General features: G+C 36.1%; 1 protein-coding gene across 1 annotated transcript; it reads left to right on the top strand.

The window, feature by feature from the left end:
* Positions 1–383: 383 nt before the first annotated feature.
* On the top strand, positions 384–17,080 carry NSUN7 (NOP2/Sun RNA methyltransferase family member 7). The gene is made up of 11 exons (XM_077177591.1): positions 384–696; positions 1,237–1,295; positions 2,707–2,837; positions 3,997–4,149; positions 5,398–5,581; positions 7,132–7,342; positions 7,928–8,071; positions 8,621–8,722; positions 9,234–9,351; positions 12,557–12,674; positions 14,751–17,080. The coding sequence occupies exons 1-11, from the start codon at positions 384–386 to the stop codon at positions 15,171–15,173; spliced, it is 1,956 nt and encodes a 651-aa protein (XP_077033706.1). The 3' UTR covers positions 15,174–17,080.
* The last annotated feature ends 505 nt before the right edge of the window (positions 17,081–17,585 follow it).

Genomic DNA, 17,585 nt, shown 5'->3' with positions numbered 1-17,585 from the left:
TGCTATTCTGCCTGCATTAATAATGGTTCTTATTGGACCCAGAATCAGATCTGTGTGTATATTCCATAAAGGACCAGTGATTGTAAAGCACTGGCCTTTTTAAAACAAGTCACCAGTCTTTGCATGTGCATTGGTGAAAACAAATAATGTAAGAAAACACTTATAAATACTCCTCTATGATGTGTAAGATGATAGCTGTATAGAAATATAGATGATACACATATATATGTATTTGTAAGATTAGAACCTGAAAATTGAAAGCCCTAAAAGGAAGGGAAAAGTGTATTCTACTGAAAGAAAATTTCATTATTCAATACAAACTTTGCTTTTTTGCAGAGGCAGTAGGTTTGTGACTTGCACTTACACAGTCAGCAACTGGAAAAATGCCAGATTCTGAAAGTAATTTGGTGTCTTCACATGTGGATGTTATAAATGGTACTTCAGTCTTGAGTGAAACGAAAATTTCGGATGAAAAGGGATCTGTTGAAAAAAGAGCAGTGACTCAGCTTGGGAAGGATGGCTATCCTGACTCCATCTACATAAATGCAGCTAAGATTTTTCAAGGCCTTCGTACTGAAAAGAGTTCAGGTAAAATCCTGCTGCGCTATGGCGATACCTCAGAGTCTCCCATGGTGGCTTTTAAAGATGAGCAGTCCAGGCGTGTGTCCTATGAACTGGCTTTCAAAACTCTAAAATGTAAGTACAAAACTCACCCAAGAATTGCTAACAGAAATGATGCAGCAGAGAAAACGTGGAAAAATAGGTGTTCCATGTCTGCCTGACAGCAGAGGTCTAGGGAGATTTTTGTTAAGCTTCAAGTTACTACAGAGTCACAGATTCACAGAATATTCTGAATTGGAAGGCATCTACAAGGATCATCAAGGAAGGCTTGTGAGGGGATTGAACCACAACCTTGGTGTTACTAGCACCCTGCTCTGACCAGCTGAGCTCATCTCAGTGCTTCTTTTCACATCCTAATTATGGATGAATATACATACTTACCAGACTACTCATATCCCTCAAATATTTAAATATAGCTAAGTGTTATTAGAATTTGTGAAATCAAACATTTAAAGCCTATTCTTTTTCAGGTAAATGAATTACATAGGGTTGCTACTGTTGGTGATTGAATTTGCCCTCGATTTTCATGATGTTTAAAATTACAATTTAGTGACTTACTTCCATAGAATATTGTAGAGAGTGGCATAACTTGTCAACATTTTCTTCTTTTTACAGATCAAGATCTTCTTGAAGAAATGTTGGTAGATAGTAAGGTTTACCCATGCTACTCAATAGTAAGTGAACTTTTTTTGAGTCATTTTTATTTTCTGTAAAAATAAACTTACTAAAAATAAAACTTACTAAAAATAAAACTTACTAAATTAGTATCTTTTCTGAGGATTTTACAACATTCTTCAAAACAGCCTTTGTTGTACATGACAGCCTTAGACTGAAATATTGCTGACCTTTTTACATGGCTGTCTAAAGCATCCATCTCCAAAGCCTGTTGTGAGATTCTGTTGTAACTGATTGCTGGAAGTCAAAGCCTTCAAAGAAAGAAGGTGGGAGAGCAAGCCATGAACTTCACTACCACATAGTACTTGCTCAGTGATATTATCCATGTCCATGTGCTTTCCTTCCCAGCTGTGTCCCCTTGTGAGCAGGGGAAAAAAATGTTTCCTTCCTATCCATGGTAGTTGGAAAACATGGAGTGAATCCCATCGGACAAAAAATGCATTGACCCCAAGGTTCATTTTCTGGGCAGACAGTACTGTGTACAAATATTGTACTGGCAAAAACTGGCAAAAGCAGAAGGGTCCAGTTTACTCTCTCAACATGGTTTCCTGCTTTGACATGGAAAGAAATTCTAGAGCTGGCAGAATGTTCTGCTGTTCCTTCCAGTTTTTTCTTTGATGCCTTTGAAAATTGCAAGATAAACTTGAGCTGATATGGTTTGTGGAGGTTGATGTGAGCAGGCAAATGATCTAACACCATTATATTTGGCTTGTTTTTGTAAGGAAGTAAGAGTTTTATGCTAACCTCTTGTGTTTGGTAGTATCTCCCTAATAACTTCAGTTTTCTAACTAATTTTGGTGATATTTGTGAGAAGGCAAGAATTTTAGAAGGCATAATAACTGTAAGAATTTGATGTAATGAGGCAAACAATAGTAACTGAAGTGCAGACTCCCTGGTTTAAAGATTTAGACAGAGAAAGGAGATTTTATATACATCCCACAAGCAGAAGGGTTATTACAACTGAGTGTATTGGGACAATTCCACAAGAGAGGAATTCATAGACAAGAAGTTTTTGTTAGCTTAGCTATTTAACAAACTACTTTATGAAGAGAAAATAATTTCAAAGTTTCAATTCTGATAACATTAGAAGTTAAGATACAGTATTTTATCTGCGTGCATGGACAATGTTTTTAATTTTGATAATCAAAACAACTTGTAAGTTATGTATTTGAGTTTTAAAAAATATTTTTAATATTTTTAAAACTCAAATACATTTTTAAAAACTCAAATATTTTTTTAAAAAGTGTTTTATTAACTCTCCACAAGTAATTACTTTCATACTCTTGCAAGTAAGCATTTAAGGGTTTTTAATGCCTTTTGCATGGGAGTCTGCTGTTTGATATGGATCTTTTTTCAGAAATAATTCATGCTTTGGGTCACTTCCTTTATCCAGTTGCTTTTCTCTTGCAGCCAGATGAGCTAACCAGCTTGCTTGTTGTGATGCTTTATGACCTACAAGACCGAAAATTTCAAAACCGAAAGATTTTTGCTGAAGAGGAACTTGTAGCAGAAGTTCAGGAAATAGGGGATTATTTATACAGGTATATGTGCAAAGAGCTATTTTTTGTTGATACAGATCAGCAAAAATGAAGATTTGTATAATCAGTGCCTTTTAAAGGTAATTAATAAACATGTCTTCCACCTTAAAATTTTGTGGGCTTTTTTTTTTTAATGAGAGACTAGTTTAGAGGCAAACATTCATGTTTATATAGTTATGAAAAATGCAGCTAAGAAACCATCCTTATATTGTGGATTATCTTGCAGGCATCTTATCTTATTTTGGCATTGTTGAAGTTTTCATACAATTCTAGGAAGGAAATTAAATATTCATAAATGCAAGTGTAATAGAATCAAGAGGTCATGGAATGGAATAACATTTATCTATTTAGCAGTACTTCTACTATGAAACTTTGTTAAATATTTATTATTTTAAATAATGAGAACAAAAACCAGAATACAGAAACATTTTAATATTTATTATCTTTTCTATCAAACTACAAACAACATTTTGTTTAACTCAAAAGGCATTTATTAGACAAAATTGTGTTGCTGCTGGATTTAGAATGGCCCAAAAAGTTCATTAATCTCTTAAGTGCAAGGTGTTTCTGGAGGGCAGTGAATAAGATACCTGAAGTAGTTCACCAGCAATTTTTATTTATTTTGTATTATCATGTATCAGGAATATGCATGAAGCTTGTGGGAAGAAAAGACTAGAAATATTTTCTCAGACATTTTTATGTAAAAATAATAAAAGTGACTCCTGTTGCCATCATACTTGTATTGTTTTTGTATATGTTTAGGGGCCAGCTTTCATCAAATGCTCATTCTGCACATGTATGTATTTATATTTTAAAACATGCAAATGAATCTGATGGTTGTATTCCACACATTGCAGTTCCAAAACATACTGAGATTTTTTTTAGCTCTCTGAGAAAATGGATGTATTTGAGAGTCCTCTGCTATAATTCCAGTTCTGCCTGATTTAAATAAAATAATCTTAGTTATTGACTACCACCTTGCATCTGCTGTTGTCTGGGGTAAAAAATGTTCTGTAACTGTATTTTCCGTTGCAGCTTGTAGAAGAAGGTGTCCCTTTTGGATCTGGTTTCTGAGCAAGATGGTTTTGTAACAGAAATGTTGCATGCTAACAGCTGATGAAAACATTTATAAAACTTACTAAACTTGTGACTGTTTTTATAGCTATGAGACCAAACTGGCAGCTGCACTAGCACGATGTCGCATCAAACACGATGCTCTTTCAATTGAATACTTTGTACCAGAAACCATATCGAAGCAGGAACAAAGGACTTCTGCTTTACCTATCTGTTTTTGGATAAACACATTTAAAATCAGGTAAGATCTTTAAAATATCATCTGATATTGATATTTTTGCATATGAAGTGATATAGTTTGCTACATGCTTGTTTTAGAATTTCCAGGTTATATTTTTACCATAATTAAAAATTCTTACAGGAAAATTCTGCTTAGTGCAGTGCCCTTGTGTTATTTTTTTTTGAAGTTTTTATATATTGTAGTAGTTGTATTTATACACTATTTTGTAACAGTTCTTTTTCCTGTTCTGTTGCTTGTGTGGGTCATTCAAATAAATGAGGAAAAAAGTTAGAAAAAAAATCTGAGTGAGTTAACTTGGTGACAAAAAATAAGAGAAAGTGTCTTTAAAAGCAGGTGTATTAGTGTAAACCATAATCTTGACAAAGGATGTTAAAACACAATACTTAAACCTGCTGTTTATTCTGTAAGGATAATGTAAACTTTAAATTAAAATACACATTTTAAAATCCGTGTATTCTCTAGGTTACTATATATGTAACACTGCTGTTCCCAGTTCTGTACTAACTGGTACATGAACCACATACCACATTATCCTGTTATCTGTTTTGTTAGACAGGTAATCCATTTTGTAACGTTTTTAAGAATTTTGTTTTACTACTCTTGTCTTGGATCAGTTTCAGTGCTTAGGTTATAGGCTCTTTAAGATAATGTACCTTACTTTGGGTGTGAGTTTAGAGCCCTTAACTAGGAAATAAATAAAAGCTGCTCCTTCCATCCCATGTTTAATGTACTGTATAAACTTATGGCACTGTCTGAAATAGCATTTCAAGAAACATCTCTTGCTATATATACCTTTAAATCTTTATGATATTTGAATTGCTAACCTCAGCAGTTATGCTTTCATTACATTTACACAAGGATTCTTTCAGTGTCAGCCATTAAAATTATTGGTGAGTTGGGCTAGATTGAAGGCAATTGAAAGAACTAAAGCATCCCAGCAGTAAATTTACTACTGCGTCTCCTGAGCACATGGACATTTCTGTTTTGATGCTTTGAATCATCCTCTTTTGACACATGCCTCTTTTTTAATTAATTGTATCAGACTTATTAACTGTTTCAAACCAGAACTTACATGCCTAAAGGAGAGTAAGTTTCCCTCCTGCATTAGACAGTATGCATTTTATACCTATATATGTATGCATATGTATAAACACATGATAACAGAAGTAAAAAATTCTTATAATCAATGTAAACTGTGTTGCTTAAGTAACTCTTGTATATTTAATGGTTAGAGTTGTATGTTAACAGCCTTGAAGATGTTATCAGAGATTTGGAGATGAAGGGATTCACAAAGGTTGAATCTGTGTCAGACTTTGACCATTACACATATGCTGTGGACCAACATTGCCAAGATGTATTGGTTTTTCCTTCCTCTCTTAAAGAAGAACTGCTTAATTTAGATCTTTTTGCAGATTGCAAACTCTTACTGCAGGTGAGTTGATGTTCAGCCTTGAGTCAGATGATCTGAACATTGAAATAATTGCTTTGGTTTAGAAAGAGGTTGTGAATTGTGTGACTATTCTATTAAATCAGTCAGGCAGTGATAAACTCTCATAAGGTTTTGGACATTTGTAATGATTAGGTTACAAACGGATCCACTTGCTAAATTTAGCATACAAATGTCAATGCTTAATTGATAGCTGCAATTAAGTTAGTAGAATGTTTTAAATTTAATTTTAGAGCTGTTGAAGTAAATATAAAAATGGTCAGAAGAGGCAGTCTCACTTCTGAAAGTGTGAGGAAAGTTTCGATTTAACTCCATATGCTTTCCCTCAATTAATAGAGAGTGGTATGCTACTGTAATATTTCTTCCTCTTCGAATGCATGTTTGTGATGGAATGATCACAGTTCTTTGTATTTTGTGCAGTGTGGTTACTTGATCTCCATAACCCCTGCTGGTCTTTTTCCTGACTTGCCATTGTTAGAATTCCCAGTGAAGTTTGGTGGGAGGTTTCTGTTCTAGAGTAGGGGCTTGCAGTAACCATGCAACAACACAACCATGAATTATCTGAAATGCTAGCAGAAACATTTCAACCAGCATTTTCACTAGATGTCTGAAAACTTTAGCCTCAAAATTTATTGCTCAACTTAAAAAGTGACTCAGTATTCAATATTCCATTTCAGTTTGTAGATTTTAAATACAATACTTACAGAAAAGAACTATAGATGACAGCCCTGTAGGTAATGGGAACAAATTCTGAGTGTAACTACTTAAAAGTATTCAAAATGAGTAAATAAAACCATCAAAACTTCCATCTCTGTGGTGGGGTAGGGTGTTGCTTGAATGCTCTGTGTACATAGACAGTGATGTGAATTTAAAGGCTTAGCACTTTCTTTTTCCCTTTCCATTTATCATCACTTTGTCAGATTTGGTGCAAGACCTGGTATCTGTAGTCAGTATTGTCACTCCTTCCCTTTTTAAGTAATTTGATAAAATTTTCTCTTAATCACCACTGGTACAAGAGCATTTACTATTGTGGAACTGTGTCTTGTGCTTTCTGCATTCCAGTCTGCCTCTCTGTTCAAATTTCAGCAAAATCTTGAAGGGCAACATTTCTCCCATAATTATCATCAAGAGCTATGTGAATAGTTTTGCATTTCTCTGTTAAGCTCCCTCAGAGGATGAATTCTGCCTGAATTGTGGCCAATGTTTGTCTTTTCTGGAACAAGCTGTTGGTAGGAGTTCCTCCTTACGAGGATGATATGTACTTTAATTTCACCTGTAGATACTATGCTTTTTCTTGTATTACTTAGAATTAAGTTATTTAAATTTATTGAGTGACTGCTTGGTTTTGTAATGTATTTAATTCTGTATTAGCAAATATCCCTGATTAGCAAATATCCCTGATTAGTTTTCTTCCTCCTTTCTTTTCCATTTCCTATGAAAACAATGGAAGACTTTCCTCATTTGGAAAAGAAGGTTGGCATTCATAGAAACCAAGACAGTTGATCATAGTTAATTGTTGTGTCATTGTGTTGTAGGATAAGTCTCGCAGCCTCGCTGTACACTCGGCACGCGCGCTGTTGGGTGAAGGTGCTGACATTATAATGGCTCACATGGGTTCCCACCTGACCATTGCCCATATGTCAGTGCTGACAAATGACAGCAGCTGCAGCATTTTTGTTTGTGGTGTGAAATCTTCGGTAAAACAAGAAGAACTGATGAACAGTTTCAGTCACATGGGATGCACAAGTAGGTGCTAAAACAGTTGGTATTTTGAAGAAGTATTGAGATACAGTTTGTGATATCTGTAAATATGGACTAATTTTGTCAGAACTCAGAGAGCCCTTCTTTGGAGGCTTGGGGATGGCACTAACAACTTTTTTATCACAGGGTGAGCTGATAGCTCTTCAGCTACAGTCAAGTTAATTACAGTCTAACCCATCATAGATGCAAACTCCTGAAATATTGGTGATTTTTTCTGTAGAAGTAGCTACTATGTAGCAGTTGGTGTAGCTGGTAGCGGGGAACTTTTGGTATTTCGGCTCTTATTTCAGTCTGATTTCCAGCTGTTTGAGAGTGTTTAATCCAAAACACATGCACCTGTCCAGTTTACCTGGAGGACACTATCAGGACAGAGTGCAGCACATTAACTCTTTTCAGTGGAAGATGCAGCCTTTCAATCAGCTTGAATCCATAGGCCATACTGTGGAGAATCTGAATCTAGCAGGCTTCAGCTCTGTCCAGTTCTGTGTAACACCACATTCTGTTCACCTTTGTCACCTGTAGGCAGGCTTGCTTGCAGTCTGTAAGTGGTGAGTTTTCCCTGTTTTTCAGATATTTGGTTGTTACATGAAGACTTTACTGAGCTTCAGCCAACAGACCCAAGACTTGAAAAGGCAAAAGTTATTTTGCTGATACCTCAATGCTCTGAACTGGGTGCTGGCAATCCAATGGAGCTTATTTTAAGTGAACACAGAGGTAAATTTTGATACAATATCTAGCTCATGCTTTCTGGTAGAAATAGATCCAAGTATTTTAGTCTAATCAGTGCAGGGCTTCCGTAAATTGTGTAATTTTATTAAAGAAACCTTCCTTATTTTAATTACTATAAAATATATAAATTAACTTGCATAATTCTGTGACTGCTTCAGATTGATAGTATGAAAGTTTGAGGGTGATTCTGGGGAGCAGAGTGTGTATAGCTTTTTTTAAATAAAAAGATATAGGCAGAAAATTTATTTTGAAGATACCAACATGTACATAATTTTCTATTTGATTACATTCCTTTATTGACTGTTTGTATAAATCCTTTCACTGTACAATTCTCATTAACTAGAAGCAAGTAAGAGACACCAGTAATTACAGGTAAAGAAGTAAAGCAAATAAATCAGGCACTCCTTGGTATTCTAATTTGTAAAACCTACCTTCCCACTGAACCAGTAATAACCACATCTGCTTCTGCAAACAACTGAATTTTTAGACACTAATACAAATTGCAAGACTAAATTTAGTACTCTCTGCTTTTAGATGCAGAATTGCTACGAGACCTTTTCCAGGGATTTGTGTCTGAGGATAAACTCAGGATTCTTGCTGAGAGGCAGCTTAATGAGTTGCTTCATGCACTGAAATGTAAGTGTGCTAGTTTCCCACTTTCTGGGAAGACTTTGTGCTATCAATTCCATTGTATTATCACCAGTTTTAATATAGTTAAAAATGCACAAATTACTCTATTAATTATGAATAAGCATGTAACCAAACCCCCTGAACAATGATTTCCTCCAGTCTGAAGGTGTTTTTGTGTCGTAGTCTCCACCAGATATTAATATAATACTCTTCAGTATTTTGTAGAGAACTGGCTTATGGCTTAGTTATACTCTGCTTTAGAAATTCTTTAAATGGTCTCCCTCCATCTGCATGCTGCCACTTTTTTCCTCTCTTCTTTGGTAGTTGTGTGAAAAGACTGGAGACAGCTTTGACTTTGTGCTGAAATCTGCAAATATTTGAAAATATTTTAATTATTTAAAAACACTAGAGATCAGGAGGTAAAAGTGACATAGTTTTTATGATGCTTTTAATCCTTACCAAACCACTGTCAGTATGAAGAATCTGAAGAGTAAAAAAGTTGTGTTTTGTTTTGTAGTTAACAAAGTACAAGCTATTGTTTACTGCACTTGCTCAGTTTACCCAGAAGAAAATGAACTTGTAGTGAAAAAAGCACTGGAATCTGGAGTGGAGGGAGCTAAAGTACGACCATATAGGTACAGAATGAATAGTTTTATCTGTGGAAAAATTAAAGTATGACTTTGAATTTAGCATAATTCTTATCTTAGACTGATATGTATCTTGCATGAAATTAAAATAGCTTTTGCTGCCTGTCATGCCATTCTTTCTGATTATGAGATTACTTACCACTATTCTATTGACTTTCTCATCTAATATTTTTGTTCATTTGAAATTAGGATGGGAGGAAAGTATCACTGGTTGGAAATAACATTCTTCAGATAGAGCTCTTGCTATTATTGTATTAGTGTTCAGAGAATGAAACTAACTTGCTAGCATGCTCTCTGCTTCTGATGTAGAATGATCAATTTCAAAGGAAAAAGAAATTAAATCTTAAATTGTAAGAATCATACAGAAGAATAAGAACCCTTTGCTGTAGGATTGCTCATTGCTGTATTCAGATGAATACTGTAACCTGTCCTTCCTTCTAGGAAGGACAGGTTACCCTAAGAGATCAGCCTGTGCAATCATGGAAAATACAAACTTAGATGAGAAAAGTATGTATGCTGTATACTTCATATGTAGTTATAACCTGTTAGCTATCACTCTGTCAGCCAGAGGAATTGGTAAAAGACTGATGGGTATTTTCTGTATTTTCCTTTCAGTCACATAAGTGCAAACAGTTGGCATTCACTTGCACATAGATACAATAGTGGATTACTGGATGCAGGTTTAAAAGAGTTCATGTTGTAAAAAGCACAGAAGAGTAAAACTATATTTTTTCGATTTTATATTACCTTAGTTAATAGTCTGGCTATCAAAGGGAAAGGTACTGTGGCTCAAATATTCAGTGTAACTAAATTTTGCATGATTAAAAGAGTAAATATTAACTGTGGCCAGTCCAAAGAAGGTTTAAAAGTTGTATGTTATTCATAAGACACAGTGCAACAAAGTGCATCTTTTTTCAAATTCACTGATAGAAAATAGCAGTCTGCTTGATTTGTTTTACAGTAAGTGGGATGAAATCAGGGTATGTCTTGCCAGTGCTGGACCAAAAGCATTTATGGCCTCTTGCTTGTGTTTTCCTTTGGAATTTGGAATTTTCTGGAGTTTGTCTTGACCTCTGTGCAGCTATTACTCTATGGGGAGAACTTGGGGAACCTTGGAATGTAATGGTCTCTGAATTATTGAATATAAATAATATGTAAGTTTATAACATAGAAATTTTTTTAAAAAAAACATTCCTGGAGCTTTAATTATTTTTTCAAAAATCCCCCTTGTGTAAAACCCCTCCCTCCCCACAAAGCTAAGCCAAAATCTGTTCACTGTTGTGCAGAAGCATCATGAATGTTGTCAAAGCACCAAATCATATTACACTTTTAAAAAGGCAATCTTGGATGGTAAGAAAAGGACAATAAAATTACATTAGGATTTTTTCAGACCTGAGCAAATTTGTGACTGACAATTGATTGAGTTTCATAAATGACAATTTCAGATTCAGTTCCTCCTTCCCTGTCATGCAGTATCTTGGATGTTTTATCATAGTCCTTGCTACAATAAAGTTGCTGGTAATCAGCACAAACAGAGCAGTAATAGATTGCCATAAATAAAATATACAGTGATTATGCTTAAGATGAAAGCTCAAGCCATTTAAGATGCGTGTACTACTTAAAAAAATTCCTTTTACCCTTTTCTTAGAATTAATTAGAGAACTTGCTTGACTAAAACAGTGCAGTATAGAATGAAAGGCTGTTGCAGAGTTACTAACCCCCATGTTTACAGTATCTTTGAGAGACAAGTCATAATAAAACATATTGTATGATCATCAAAGATCTACTAAATAATAATTCCCTTTTCCAAGAAAACTGAGGGCTTTCAGGAAACTCTTAAAGCATTTTTGCTTATGTGCATTTTATCTTTTTGGAATTACTCTGCCGTACTGAAGTGGTGCCAAACAAAATAAGGCTCTGTTGGAGTTTGGGGTCACACAGTTGGTTTTAGGGCTGTGCAGTTTTAAGGGTGGTTTAAAACATGTTCACACTGGTTAAGCTGAACTTACCTTCAGGATATGACAGTTTACAGCAGCAGCTTTACCTAAAGCAAGAGTACACATGGCAAACAGGTGTGTATAGAGTAGTCTAAACCACTCGTGCATTTTGCTTTGGCCTATCAAATTTGAATTAATTTCTACATCATTTTTCAGGGTCATTGAAGAGATTCCTGGTGAACAGTAACTTGTATACATCAATAAAAGATTACCACTGAGGTTTTTTCTATTGAATAAGCTTATGTAAAATCAAAAATCTGTGTCATATGACATAAGAGCTTTATTTAGTAATGCGAGGAGGATTTGAGCCTTGTAGCCTGTTTTATCAAGTTCCAAGGAACATAGAAAAAAATTCCAGATTGTGGTGAGAACTTGGAAACAAACAGTTTTTCAGACTTCCTATTAAAAGTGAACTAACCAGCCAAATCAGGATATTGCTTTCAAATATTGAATACATTTCTCTGTAACCATCTTTGAATAAAGCTCTGTCACAAGAGAGTTAGTGGAGCATTAAGGAGTAGGACTCTATCTTACAGTCCTCAGTGAAGAGGAGGGAATTATAATTACAAAAGGACACTTTGATAGTGTTTTTCTGTACTGAGACAGCTTAGTATAGTTTGCTAGCCTTATGAGCAAAGTCCTTGAGACTGCTTTATAACAGCCAGACATTTCTGGAATTCAAGGGGAACAGAAGAGGCTAGTTCTTGCAAAATTGTGAAATTGAAGAAAAACCCTCAATTAGAACAAATAGCAAATTTTCCCAACCTAAGTTATGATATTTATTATTATCATTACTATTATTATTATAACTCAAAGTCAACACTTCTACAATTTCTGCAAGCTCCTTAGTGTTTTCAGACCATTCCCCAACTTTAGGGACAACTTGATCACTCAGTAAGTGCACACCTGAGAAAGAACATAGTTTTTCATTGTCATATTATGTATTTATTATCTGGTGATTAATATACTTAATAATTTGGAAAAAAAAAAGGAATTACTGAAAAAAATGGAAAAAAAACCCACTTAATTCTAAAAAGATGAATTCTTGTGCCTTTCTTGAATTCCATTTAAAAAAAAATAATGACAAAGCTATGTTACTGAAAGACATAATTTGAAAATTACTTTTAATGTATCCTTGTTTATTTTCTTTTTTATTCTTAAATATTATTTTCTGGTCTGCCATTTCTTTTTCACAGGCTTATTCCTTCTATTTTTTCTACTTGCTCTGATTCAGAGTCTTCCACTGAAATGTTTTTCAAAATGGAGCCATCAGAAATTTCCAGTGGTTGTTTCCTAGCTGTTCTAGAGAGAGAGGTAAGCTATGAAAATAACCATTTAAAATCACTTCACAAAAGATGAGTATTGCAAATTTGCACAGAAGAATAACAAAATGGACATTTGAAATAAAAATCCTGGCTGCTCTTTAGTTGTCTTAAGACCAAAAGACAGGTGAGCGGTTGAAATGTGCCACTTCTGGAATTTTGTGCTGAGCACAAGTTTAAAAGCTGTGCCTGTTCAGGACCTCGTGATCAGAGCAGACCCTTGATCCAAGTTAGTGCCAGCAAGATCTAGAGGAAATACATTGCTGTGATCACACTTTGGAATGAAATGCACAACTTGATTAGACTCAGGATAAAGGGAACTCGTAAATGTATTTGTTATATGTGTCACCAAGATTTTCCAGTATCCAAGCAACTGAAGTCTTAATCCCTAAGGGTGACACTATTATAATTTGAATAAAATAGGTATGAATATGTTTCCTTTCCAAACTAAGGCATATGCAAATCTAGCTTGAAAGGCAGGGGACTTTTGCTGAGTAAACGGAAAAGTCTTGGCATGATTCCTGAGGAAAGGCCTTAAAGGGCTAGTTTGCATCTCTGAGCATCAACATTTTCCTCTTGTCTCTAAGAAAAACACACATTTTGTGCATCAAAAGTGGAAGGGCTGTGGGGAAGAACTAATCCAAATTTCATTGCAAATTAGAGATAGGAGATCTTGGTTATTTGTACCATTTTCTGTCATACTGCAATTACAGTGCTTGAAAGAAGCTTGCCTCTTGGGGCAAGTTAGGTTTTATTAAGAGTAAGAGAATTACATATGAAAAGCCTTTCAAGTTACCTATTATTGACCTCTTTCTTTACAATATTAAATATTTTAAACTTGGTCTGAGTTTTAGTTAATCATGCTATGTGCATCTCTCTACCATATTGTCTCTCTCCAGAGAAACAAACATCTTTGTTGCAGGTAGTTAATTCAAGTAATTTTTTGGGGTCAAATTCTAATACAAAGAAGCAATTGCTCCAATGGCCAATCTTTAGGTGAATCAGCAAATGAACATTTTCCACAAAGTAGAAGACATGTATTTACAATTTAAACTGAAATTCCTTGTTTACAGAAATGTTCTTCTTAGCTAGCTGTAAATAGTTTCTCCCCCATTGTTGCTCTTTATATACTTGGATGTTGAGCTGGTTCCCAGTTTGAGAGTTCCTTACTTATGTATTATGAGCAAGAACTTTCATTACTGTGAAAATTATTCATGTTTAATGTTACCGTATTTTAGTAAGTATTTCTGATACACACACACACAATGGATATTTTGTTCTTACAGGCACATTATAAAGCAGGTCAGTGTAGGAATATGTTGGTTTTGGCTGGGGTGGAGTTAATTTTCCTCACAGTGACTGGTGTGGAGCCGTGTTTTGGATTTGTGCTGAACACAGGGATGATGACCTAGAAATGGTTTTGTTATTGCTGTGCAGGGCTTACACAGAGCCAAAGCCTTTTGTGCTTTTCATAGTGCCACAGTGGTGAGGGGACCGGGGGTGTGTGGCAGGCTGGGAGGAGACACAGCCAGGACAGGTGACCCAAAGTGACCAAAGGGATATCCCAGACCTTGTGAGATCGTTGCTCACTGTATAAAGTGGGGGGAAGGAGGAGGAAGGGAGGACTTTTGCAGTAATGGCAGTGGTCTTCCCAGTGGTCTTTCCCAGGGAACCACAATCTTTATCTTAACCCAGGAGTTCCCTAGCTTTACTCTTCCATTTCCTTCCCTGCTCCTGTTGGTGGGGGACTGAGCAAGCGGCCGCGTGGGGCTTGGAGCCAGCTAAGGGGTTAAACAGCTGGTTGCCAAGACAGACACACATGACAGAGCCCAGAACTGAGCTTCCCCTCTTTGGGTCAGTAGAGAAAAAAGCCTCTGAAGAACAAGTGCTCCAGTACTTCTTTACACAAGTCAAGTTCCTAATTTTGTGAATAAATAGTTTGGTTAGCATTTATCACATAAGTGACTTAAGTCCTTCTGCTAGATTTTGCTCTTTTTCTCATGGAGTAAATTCTGAGAAGCTCTTTATTGTGGCTTAGATTCACTGTTGTTTCCTGTGAAATTTTCAGAAAAAAGTGTCTGCTAAAGACATTTTGGCTTCTGCTGCAGCAAAAGCTCTACTAGATGGCATTGTTGAAGAAAAACCAAAAGAAGAGGTGAAAAAGCCAAAAGTAAAACAACGTAGGCGTAAGGCTGCTGCTGGTGACAGTAAGCCAAAAGCTGCAAAGCTCCATCCCCGCCAAACTGCAGCTAATGTTAAGGCTGAAGCTCCTGTGTCTAAAGCAGCCCATAAGATACAAGAAAAGCATGTGTGCCCCATATGCCCAAAAAGCCCAACCAGTAAGATACAAGAAACACATGTGTGCCCCACAAAAGCAAAGACTGTGCAAGGGAAAAAAGCAGTCAATGACACACCACAGAAGACTGGGCAAGGGAAAAAAGCAGCCAGTGACACACCACAGAAGACTGCAAGGGAAAAAAGCAGCCAGTAGCATACAACGAAAGAAGGAGTGCCAAACAAAAGCAGCCAGTAACACACAGCAAAAGAATGTGCCCTGAACAGACAGCCATGTAGAGCTGAAGAATTTGTGAACCCTGACTGACACACAGTACCTCTGAAAGTGCAGAAGCCAACATCTCATCTGTCACCTCTGGGCAAGGTGTATGAGAGACAGACACATGCTCAAAGGCATGCACAGAACAGAACAGGGGTGTACTGAAGCCCCCAACAATCACTTTGCCTTCACTGATAACACCATTTGAAAGGTTGTAATGAAACAAACCCAGGGTATCAACGTTGCTTTCATGGCCACACTGGAGCACAGAGTCCAAGTGGTTGGATATTTCCACCACCCTGGTCAAAAATGGTCAAGCCAACTTGGCTGTATGAACCTTCAGACTCTGCCCTCCCTTTGTAAAGAAGGTAAAGGTTCCTGTATATTAATCAATAGTCTTAAATTACAGTATATACTTATGCAAGGATAATCTGGCCTTGGGAAAGATATATTATGGGCTATGTATATAGAAATATCCATGTTAGATAGTAACTTCTCATCCAGTAATCACACTTTAGGTGAATGGAGCTCAGCTGCCTAAGGCTGATAGATTGTTGGGGGAAGTGAGGTCAAAAACCTGTAGCCTCTTGCTATACAGTCTGAAGTAACAAGTTAAATTGTATACCCAACCCCGCACTGTGTCTAAACCTGTACAGGTAATCAGTTTCAAACCAATGTTTTTAAAGTGAGACTGAATTTTTTAAGTGGCTTTTCTTTACAAGTGCTAGATACCATTTTTGTGAGTTATCACTTAAGACAGAAAAATAAGCCTTGTATTTCTAAAACTAGATGTGTACTTTTGTCCAGGGAACTGGCCAAGTACATTAAAGCCCATGCATAGGCTTTCTAGTGTGTGTTCTCTTGGTTTCTTCTTAAGTGTACATTGAAATACTAACAGTGAAAACTAGATCAAATATTCTCATGCTAAAAACACTGAATTGTCATCATAATGTCACATTAGACTATGTCATGGTTCATAACTTCTTTTTTTCAATTTCTTAACATAAACAGTTCTTAGTTGAAAAGAGCTGCTACTGTCAAAGTAACATTTTTATAAATGTTACTGCTAGTCAGCTGAATAGTGACTGGGCAAAGAGTAGCTGCCTGTCTTTGGAAACAGCTGTGGGCTGTTTCTAAGCTGCTCCCTTTTGCTAGCAAAGATAAAATAACTGTAAAACATCTACAACTGTCTTGTAATCTGAGTAGAGGATAAAAGGAGGCACAGAGATACTTTTAACAGTAAACCTGATTTGTATCTAGAACTTGTAAAAATGAAAGAGACAGCACAGCAATACAGAAAGACAAAGGTATCTGTGGCCCAGAAATTTTCCTCTAGGCAACCTTTTCAGATACTTGGGAAGAGTGTTGCCAGGAGCATCACCACTGTAGTGTGGGACTTAACCAATTTGACATATGGGTCTGCATTTAGATCCATCCAGAGAAAATGCTATAACATCTCTATTTTGTCTTCACCCACACCAGTCAGTGTCACTGCAGTACCTTTTTTAAGAAAAGATGTGAATAATATTACCCCAGCAGTGTAGACAGCTGGCTCTTGTTCATCTGATAAATATCCTTGCTTCACTGAATCAGTGAAAATTTCTTACAGCATTTTAATCTGAGCCAGCTGTCCTATACAAAGATATCCCTCACCCTCTGCATATCCCTATGAGCAATCCATGCTCCTTGCCTGCTCCAGTAATACAATGAACTCTACTCTTATTTCTGAATAAACTTGTTAGGATAGATTTAGACCCATACACATGCCATGTGTAGAACCAGAAAAAAAAAATCTTTTATTTCAAAACCATCTAGGAGGAGGAGAGATTCTACATGTTGGATGGAAGGAATGGACACTATGGAGATTTTTTTTCGCAATATGGTTGTTAAATGCTTAAATTTAAGAGATTCTGCAGTTAAATAATGATCTTTTTTAAAAAATCGGGATCTGTATAATACATTATGACAGTTGAAATTACATGTAAAACAACACACATGTGTCTAATAACAGAATTTCTGGGCTACTTATGTCATATGTGCCATGATGTCCCTCACTTGGCCTCATCTTGCTTTCAGGAATTTGCATTTTTGACACAGTATGGAGGTTAAACCAGTCAGAATCTTCATGGCTTACCACGAATATCAGAGAGTGAATATTTCAACTGCAGGTCAGCAGCTTACTTTGTAAGCATGGAACATCACATGGTGGCAACACCTGGGACTGGCTTCAGATGGCTTGTAGGTAGATGCCTGTAACAGTCTTTTTACAGTAAAACTGCATCTTATGTAACTATTTTTCTGTAATTCAGTTGTGTATTTGTCTTTTTTAACTAGAAACTGTTGATTCAG

This window comes from Agelaius phoeniceus, chromosome 4 (genome assembly GCF_051311805.1).
Source record: "Agelaius phoeniceus isolate bAgePho1 chromosome 4, bAgePho1.hap1, whole genome shotgun sequence".
Taxonomy (NCBI): Eukaryota; Metazoa; Chordata; class Aves; order Passeriformes; family Icteridae; genus Agelaius; species Agelaius phoeniceus.
Note: the sequence above shows the minus strand (reverse complement) of the source record. Positions and strands in the feature narration are given on the sequence as shown.

Bases quoted from the DNA above. Each gene is read 5' to 3' on its own strand.
- NSUN7 (XM_077177591.1), top strand. From the start codon at position 384: ATGCCAGATTCTGAAAGTAATTTGGTGTCTTCACATGTGGATGTTATA. The intron at 5,582-7,131 runs GTGAGTTGATGT...ATTGTGTTGTAG, and splicing joins ATTGCAAACTCTTACTGCAG to GATAAGTCTCGCAGCCTCGC. The intron at 12,675-14,750 runs GTAAGCTATGAA...TGAAATTTTCAG, and splicing joins TAGCTGTTCTAGAGAGAGAG to AAAAAAGTGTCTGCTAAAGA.